Raw genomic sequence first — 9325 nt, forward strand, 5'->3', positions numbered from 1 at the left:
TCTCTCCACATAAAGGTTTAAAGAAAATTTAATATTTATATTAATAAAATGATTCTTAACAACTTTTTCCAAGAAGCATTAGCTTGATGAAAACATAATTTAAATATTCAATAATTTACAAGTGCGTTGTTAGTCCAAAAAATCCTATTATCAGATTAAAAAATATAAACCCCATTATAAATATGAACATCTTTTTTTATACATGTATATAATATGAAATAGCGCTCTTTACTTGGAGTGTAATGTTTTCCTATTTCAGACCATCATTCTCTAGAGTATTACTTCTTTGTTTAACGGTTGTGCATGAGAAGAAACATACGTGTCGGCGCCCGTAATCCAGCTGGGACTGCCTGTGGTTAGATGGCAGAACAATGAAATCCCTTTGCTCTCGGGAATTGAGTTCTTTCTCATGTAAAACGATTGTATTGTTCCTGCCATCTAACATGGCTGCCATCACGTGGTGGTGCAAAACCTCTATTCAACTCAAACAGGAACTTATTTTAAGAGAATGAAACGTGGACTGAAATAGGAAAAATAATATATTCGAGCTAAAGAGGTCTAATTCATACTCTTAATTAATGTAATTCAAGCTATGACACCCAATTATTCCTAAGTACAACAGTTAGTGATCGATATATTTGATGATTGCTAGTCCCAGTCCCTGCTTAGGCTCTCCGTCATATCCGCCGTTCACGAATTTCTCATACACCGGCCAACTACGATGATAGATTACAGCTACTTTGTCTGCCCTGAAAATCTCTTTGCTGGCGATGATAAAGGCGAGTTCTTTCAACAAGTAAAATACTCCTTCTTGAACATTTTCGTCATCTTCGAGCTCAGAGTCGGAGGATTCTATAAAATAAAATATATTATTTATTATTAATGATTATTTATATTTGAAAAGAGAACGGAAACACATGACGAAAACACGTTGTTTGTCAAAGGAGGAGGAAGTGCAAATACCAAGTGCCAGCGTTTCTATTGGTAAACTAGCATGAAATTTTTGATGCGGTTATGTTCTCTCATTCCCCATATTCAATGCAGCTAAACGTATTCATAACAAACTTTTCATTTTAAATGCGTTTATTTTAGTTGCATCTTAAATTCAATATTCTTAGAATCTTTTCGATTTCCGTCACAAATATTTAGTAAATTCTCAGAAGCGTCCTTCCCTCCTCAGAGAGCTCTCATCATTACACGTCGTCATTGTAACCTTCGACAATACTTTTAGTTCTGATTCTACATGAAGTAAATAGTTGAATGGTAAAATATTCCTTTATTCGAGTGATGCGTTTCTAAGTTATAAAGGTTTATACTTCCAATATGCTAATGAGTGTGACGTCTATTAAGGCTTAATTAAATATACAAAATCGAACTGGTTCATAGATACAGTATTTAAAAAGCATCATTATTTTACTCATGGTTTACATGAAAGCTATTTAAAACTATTATTTTCAAAATGGCCAGCATTTAGTATTATTAGTTACAACAAAAACACTAAAATACCTTACCTGACGTCATCATCATTAACATATTGGAAGTATAAACCTTCATAACTTAGATACGCATCACTCAAATCAAGAAATATTTTACCAATCAACTATTTACTTTATGCAGAACTAGTGCTGAATGTATTGTCAAAGGGTACATTTGCACTTTAAGCTAAATGAAATAGTATTCAGTCGATCTTACCTGATCCACTGTCATCAGAAGACATGGTATCTTTTCCCAAGACTTTAGCAGTAGCTCTTGCTGTGTCAAGGCGAAACTCGAGGTTATTGTTGTAGAAATTGACGACAAAGTCCAACGCTGCGATGTACGCTTCGTGGGTATCCACCTCTTTGATCCAGTCCAGCATGTGGAAGTCTCCGGCTACATTTTCAGTTTTGCCAACCTTGAAGGAAAAAAAGGAATCGATCTATGAGTTACCGTGCCGTGACTTAGATCAGCCTCGTGAATGTTTGATGGATGAGCGCGGATGATTGAAACCTTTTCTACCTATTTCATCATCAAGTCTCGAGCATGTTCTACATTAATTTTAAAGATCGACCATACTATCTATCAAATAATTGAACTCGCAATTCTTACCTTCTCAATAGCTCTCCTGCAGTGGGATTTGAGTTGACTGGCATTTTTCTTAGCTCTCTTCACAGCATCCTTGCTACCCAATGCTCTATATGTGTGTTCCGCAGGTTGTTGTGGCACGACCACAATTATCCTTCGATTATCCTTTCCGAGATACTGTACGTAGTCTTCAATGACACGAGATTTGAAGTAGGGATTCCCGGGACTCATTCCAAAAAGTACTACACCGTTGCCTGACATCACTTCTCGGCCAGTTTGGTGGACACAGCTGTTTTCATCTTGATCAAAGTTAAGAACCATCTTGATGTGAAATTGCCGACTTTGGTGGAAATGTTCCAAACACAACTGAGATTTCGTGATTTCAGGCTGGCTAGTGTAATTAAAACAAACACCAAAAGATAATGAGCTTGGGGTTTTTAGGCGCGCCTTTTATATCACCCGCCGAATGCGAATTGGGCAACGATATTTGACGTCATCTCTGCTGTAACGGGTGTTACATCGGTGAAATTCCTACTAAGAAAACAAGATCGTTCTTGGATTATGTGTCGATAAATTTAGCCGTACTGTCGCTGCACTGGTGGCTGTCACGCACTTACGCCGATTTCTAAGAAAGATAAGATTGGTCAACTTTCCTTTGTTTTCATTTAACATAAAATAAAATACAAGCACTCTTGAAAAAAAGATACGCTCGATCAACTGGCTGTTGTGCAGTAGTTTGATTCCAAAAAAAGGCCCGTGAATAAGTATTTCATTTTAATCTTTGCTTTCATTTATACAGTCAAATTAAAACAAAATTAATAGAGTTTGGAAAATAGAATACCCCTGATCAGCTTTAATTTTGCACCGCTGCCTGTCGCGTAACTTCGATTCCAAGAATCACGAGATTAGCAAATTAATGAGTCTTGTTGTTTTTTTTGTTTTTTTTGTTTTTTTTTTGCTACGAACGAAATGAAATGTTGAATAATGATCTTATTCAGGTTTTTTTTACTGGGATTCTCCACTATCATTTTGTCAAATATCGTAAATCCCCTCGATTGCTAAAATATTAATTCATTGATTTCACTTCAGTCACGTCAACTAAAGCTTCAACTTTTCCCCACCCCACGTATATCAGTAAACAATGAGTTTATTTTCAGAGTAAAAACAATAAAGTGAAATACCTTGTGATCATGACAACATAAAGACAGGAACAATTGCTGTCATTTCTGAGAAAAAAGGATCAAAATTCCAAAAATTACCAACTGGGTTCCTGTTATGACGTCATTGTAAACATGCATATTGAATATCTCATTTTTCAATTTTATGTGTGAAATTAATCGAGATTCAATATACACAAGAAGACTGTCATTCATATTTGCACACGCACAGGTGTAACGAATTTAAGACTGCAATAACTTGTTTATAGTTTGGTGCACTTTGGTTGGGCAATACCGAGCGGTATGGTATAATATTTCTTGGAAAGCTCAATCGATCAAGGAATGTCAATATAATTACGTCACGCATGGATACAAAAAGGAAAACTGAGAACATCTCGTGACCTGATGTTGACAAATCGTCCTGCGTTAGTCATATGAGATTATTTAGGGATTATTACCTTATTACAAAGAAAGACGCCACGAATAGATCCCCGAGTCACGTGAAGTTCTACTTACGTAGACAGGAAGTCCCCGGAAGGTTAACAAAACGATTGCGTGACACTTGGAAGCTTCATAGGGATTTCGGTTTTCAGTGAGTCCAGATCTTTTCCTTCAGTCAGTATTAGTATTGAGTAGTCTTGAAGATGATTCCGAGCCTTGTCATCGCCGTTATTGCAGTCTTGGTGGTTTGTGTACTGTGGGTTTATAAATGGTTTAATGAGGTAAGTCTTAGTGCCACAAAAAAAACATCCAGTTGCTCAACTCGCTTGAGTTTGCTACCCTGATTCTTTAGTCCATGCTACTCATGCTAAAAGCTGGTGAAAAACGTATGACTAATATCAAAGACACTAAAATATTTGGCTAAAGAAAATTTCAAAACACTAAAATCGTTGTAATAAATATAAAACTTTTTTTTTTTTTTTTTTTTTGCAAAATGAAAAACGGAGGGAACAAATTAAGAACCCATATATGTATCAGTATATGAGCGTTTTCTGTCCCAAATAAAATGCTTTAGGAAATGTCTTTAATATTGATTTTCTGGCTTAACTGATGTAATATTCAATTACCATTTGAAGGTTGTGAAATAATGTTGAACTAACTTCCGGTTTCTGCCGTGAATTTTTTATATGAAAAGTAAAGAATCAATGATATGAAATTAAACACTGTATGTAAAAATATTTGTAGGTTTATTTCTGGAAGAATGATTCTGGTGTAGTCATCAAAGGAACTTCCTTCAGGACGTTTTCGCCTCCACTGATAGCGATGAAGGATCAAACTTTGAAGAAATTCGGGATGTACCTGCTTCGATTCTTGCCTGGTCCACCAAAACTGTGAGTAAAAGTCTAATCGGACCCTTTTTTCCCTGGCTAAACTTGGAGGTGAACTCAACCGATTATCAGAAACTAGTGACGGAGTTTCGCTTCAGTAAAGGCTTTTCACGCAATGATTTATTTTCACTGCGTGACACTTACGTCACAATGGAATTTTCCCTTCCTTCTACGAAAGTTACTGGGCTTCTGCAAGAAGCAAAAGACAAAAAGAAAAAAACGCGTTCAAGTCACTGATAGCCGACAACACTTTGGGCGCGTAGCGTGTAAAAAGGAGGTCATACAATTAACCATAGAAATATTTTAAATTCATTCTGTAAAAATATTTATCCTTAAACAGAATAATAACCGATCCTCATATTGCTGTGAAGTTCATGGCCAAGCAACACAAGTATGAACGAACAAAGGACTTTCGACTTGGTTGTGTATTTCGCCAGCTTTTTGGTAATGCGGCTGGAACGGCCAGCGGTAAGGCACACAAGCGCATACGCAGTAGCTTTGATGGATGTTACAGTGCAGAGAGCGTGGAAAAGACGATCAGCATGATGGAAGAAGAATGCAAAGAGTATCTAAGACTGATTAGAGAGGAGAAAGAGGTATTGTATAAGGATTTGAATAATAATTTCTAACGAAGTTGTTGTAAAGAATGGATGGGTGAATCGGAGTGGGTGGATGCATGGGTGGATGCATGGGTGGATGGATGCATTGATGGATGCATGGATGAACTGGGATGAGTGTATGATGTGGATGAATCGATGTTGATGGACGGACGGACCTATGGATGGATGAATGGATCGGAGTGTACCGATGAATGGATGGGTTGATGAATAGACGGGCGGAAAGAAATATCTCTATCCTGTAGCGCAGTCGCATCAGCGCGCTAATACATGTTTTCGTTCATTTTAGGGTCAATTCAACATGGATGACTTGATACTATTGACGTTTAAAATGCTGATGAAGTTTACATACGGAAGAGATTTACCTGAAAAAGAGCTGCAAGAATTAATAGAACTAAGAACTCTTGTGGGTGCTTTAATTGCCGATACTTTCACGAATCCGTTCGTTAAACTTCCGTTTTACGAATACTTGCCTACCGACACGAACCGGAAAACGTCGGAGTTTGAAAGACGATGGCTGCAGCTCAACGAGCGGTAATTTTCTCCTCCTTACTTCATTAGATTTAGCATCTTAAAGAATGGAAGGCGCACAATGGTTTAATGTTTCAATTTTTTTACTCTTTATCACATTTTGATTTGATTTGGATTTGAATCGATGGGCTGCATGGAGTGGAGAAGAGACCATAAGAGGACATTTCTAAGATAAATAATTCATTCATAATTAATTATTAGATCCAGACTAATGTAGAATTTGCTTTTGTTAGTTTTCAGGAGCGTTTCGTGGAAGGAAAATCTAAAGACACAGATTGTGTTTTTTACAAGATGCAAAAAACTCTTGCTGAGAATCCAGAAGCTCTATCATGTGAAGAGGTAGGTTGTGCGCATGCGTTTCCTCCGAAAATAAACCCTATTGTTCTTCGAAGGTTTAGGGTAGTACCGAGTAGTTGTACAGGTCTATCAGGGACAGATTCAGGATTTTTATAGAGGTCACACGGAGTCTAGGGCTTTACCTTCTTTTATATGTTCTAGTTTCAGCAAACCCTGGAGGAGGCATCTCTTGCTAATGTAGACATCACGTGTGGTGCCACAGCTTGGCTTCTGTTTCATGTGGCTCTTCATCAACAAATCCAAGAGGAGCTCACGACTGAGATTAAAAACTTGACTTCAGAAGTAAGGCACCGTTCTTTTTTTATCGGGGAGGATGGGGGCGTGGAATTTGAGGGTTGTCATCAAAACATTTCCTCATGAGGGGGTGGGGGCTGGCACATAAATTAATCCGAGTCACACAACACTTTTAATACACTTACAATAAACAGAATGGAAAATATAGGAAAGGCCATTTTTTATGCAACAATGGAGGGGGAGTCAGATTTCCCCCTACCCCTTTCCGGGAAAGAAAGTTCTATAAGTTGACTAAAAAAATATCATTTCGTCCTACGAAGACTAAATGCGAGCATCTAAGGATATGTGAAATCGAACGTTGATGTTCACTGAAACTGTACACACCAAGAAATGAAAAGAGTGAAAAGGTTTAAAATACTGATGAAAAAGTGGAAACAACATTATCATCTCACATATAAGCTTTTTACGTCTTTAGCATTCAGGATCCTTAAATCTAGAAGTTCTCAACGACATGGACTTCTTAGGGAAGGTGGTTAAAGAATCAGCTAGAAAACGTCCCGTCATGGTAATCAGTACCCCAGAATATGTTCCCTGTCCAATGATGATTGGAGACTTCCACAGTCCTGCAGGGGTAAGTTAATATCTTAGATTGTCTGAAACCATGAAAAATATAAATAATAGACTTTTCTATCAAAAATGAAGTAATGTAACGAATATATTTAGCTCACAATCTCCTCGGTAAGGCAATGTTGAAATGCAAACAAAATTCAAAAAGAGTAAAGTGAGTCAGTTCAGCCATATTTTGGTCGGGAATGTCAGGGCTGTCACTGGCTAGTACGACATTCTTTATTTCATTCCCAGTGAGAGTATAAGGTGAACAAGAATGTAGACTTGCGTATATAACAAATTGAATAACTAAACCAATTTCTTCATTTCTTTTGCGTTCAGATTGAAGTCTCAGTCGACAACAGTGCAGTCAACAGCGACCAGGGGGTCTGGGAAGATATCGATACCTTCAATCCACGACGATTCGACAACGAAACACCGAGCATGCGCAAAAGCTTATGCCGTTTTGGAATAGGCCCACGCAGGTGTATGGGATACCGAGTTGCTGACGCTTTTATGAAGGTTCTACTAGTCACACTGCTAAGAAACTTCACGGTTACCTTGGAAACCAAAGTGACAGGTGATGACGACAGCGTGCCTGTACAGGACGTTGGACCTTTCTGTTATCCATGTGTAGAGTTTCGAGTGAAAGAGTCTCAGTAAAATTAAATGAAGAAAATAATTAAAACTATATGAAATCCAGGGCATTAAATTTGTAATTATAAAAAAGACGCAGTCGTAAAACCATACACGCTAAATTCAAATTCTAGCGCGCCACCCCCACTTAAAGCCTTCCTTCCTTTTTTTACGAGAATTGAATCTTAATATTTTGTCTTATTTTGACCTCCGTATGGAAAAAATATGTAGCCCCCCTCCATTAAAAGATGTTCATTTAAAAATGTGCCCTGTCACCCTTGGTGTAAATATAATAGAATTCTAATTAAAAAATGATATTGACATTACTTCTTGAGTTTTCGATTTTTTTATTTCTACACTTTTTTCAGGAAGCATTGCTAAACTGCCGCCTAACTTGTGACCCGAAAAGTTTGACTAATAAAACTGAATCGAAAATTTTCCTAACTTGTTAGGCTACCTGTGGGTTTGGCGGGAATTTTCCCGCCAAAACGCGTGTGCTCGCCCAGCCCCCTCCAACTCAGATACTCTCGCAAATGTTTCCTCGCACGTTTCCTCGCATGATTGATAACACCGATATCATGCAAGAATTCCAACGAAAATGGCCTTATAAGGATTACCAAAAAAGGAATCCACGAGAGATCTGCAAGCAGCCGTCACGTTTTCTCAATTCTATTTGATCAATGTCCATGCGATCATAAAGCAGTGATTCCACGTGCAACCATGCATCATTCGATTCCTTGATATACTGCGTTTTGATTGGACGAAATGGTGTGATTGACATGAAAAATATCACGTGATCAGGTGCTTTATGATCTTTACCTCGACACTTTTGAATGCAGTTTCGAAGAAAAACTATGAAGCAGCTTTGGGAGAAAAATGGTAAGTTGGTCAAGGGTAAAATTCATCTCGTAACTCTACACATTATTCCCCTATACTGAAAAAGAAATTACAGACAAGCTTTCTATGTCGTACTTAGCTTTTACACTAGTAGATGTTTTCCTTCAGTAATTTCTTAGCATATTTTACAAAACTTCAATTCAGTAATGGCCGCATAATTTGAATGAAGCAGCCAAATTTCTTGTTATTTAGCGGCTTATTTTCCTTGGTATTCGAATGTGATGAAAGCCTTTCTTACAAAGAATTGGATTACAGTCAAAGACAGTAAAAGTTTCTTGCAATTTTATTATACTGCGTTGTTAAATATTTCAATAAATTAATAGCTATGTTTAATACTCTGCAGTTCGATGGAAATTCCAAACTGTTTGGATAGAAATAGAATTTATGAACGTTTATTTAGTGAAGTTTTTAAGGTTGGTGTCTAGTGTCTTCATTTCAACGGCTTTCATGCCAATTTATTTGAAACTTGGTAGTGAACTCTTTCTGTTTATTTCATGTAGTAAAAAAAGGCAAGAAGACGGTCAAAGAGCTGGGCAGGTCCAGACCTTGTAACTATTTCAAAGAAAAGAATAATCCACAAGAGATAGCATAATTTAAACTGAACTCAAACTAATACAAAATTAAACTTCACTCTCGTAAAAAGTATATGACTAGCAGTTTTCTTTTCAGTAATCAGCTCTAAATATTTGTAAGGATTTGAGTCTTTTCGTGGGTACAATTCTTGGTTTGCAATCAATCCCAAGAGAGCACAATAACAAAAGGGATGTCCGCCATGTTGGAAGATATAACAAAAGAATTCATTCATTTTAAACAAGCATGTATTATTTATCTTTCATCACAGGCATCTAACCAAGATCCATGATCAAGTACACGGCTACATAGAAAACCAAGGGTAACT

At 37.2% G+C, this 9325-nt stretch overlaps 2 protein-coding genes across 2 annotated transcripts; one reads left to right on the forward strand and one right to left on the reverse strand.

Moving 5' to 3' along the window:
- Nucleotides 1–12: 12 nt before the first annotated feature.
- On the reverse strand, nucleotides 13–2604 carry LOC116300857 (uncharacterized). The gene is made up of 3 exons (XM_031709818.2): nucleotides 2089–2604; nucleotides 1693–1894; nucleotides 13–852 (listed from the first exon to the last, which is right to left on the reverse strand). The coding sequence occupies exons 1-3, from the start codon at nucleotides 2383–2385 to the stop codon at nucleotides 623–625; spliced, it is 729 nt and encodes a 242-aa protein (XP_031565678.1). The 5' UTR covers nucleotides 2386–2604; the 3' UTR covers nucleotides 13–622.
- A 1140-nt stretch (nucleotides 2605–3744) lies between these two features.
- LOC116300856 (uncharacterized) lies at nucleotides 3745–7856 on the forward strand. Its single transcript, XM_031709817.2, has 8 exons — nucleotides 3745–3943; nucleotides 4407–4552; nucleotides 4890–5145; nucleotides 5456–5700; nucleotides 5931–6036; nucleotides 6196–6336; nucleotides 6764–6919; nucleotides 7237–7856. Exons 1-8 carry the CDS (start codon nucleotides 3866–3868, stop codon nucleotides 7555–7557), a joined length of 1449 nt encoding a protein of 482 aa, XP_031565677.1. The 5' UTR covers nucleotides 3745–3865; the 3' UTR covers nucleotides 7558–7856.
- The last annotated feature ends 1469 nt before the right edge of the window (nucleotides 7857–9325 follow it).

This window comes from Actinia tenebrosa, unplaced genomic scaffold (genome assembly GCF_029948245.1).
Source record: "Actinia tenebrosa isolate PJP-AT-01 unplaced genomic scaffold, QUT_ActTen_1.0 PGA_scaffold8__29_contigs__length_14323225, whole genome shotgun sequence".
Taxonomy (NCBI): domain Eukaryota; kingdom Metazoa; phylum Cnidaria; class Anthozoa; order Actiniaria; family Actiniidae; genus Actinia; species Actinia tenebrosa.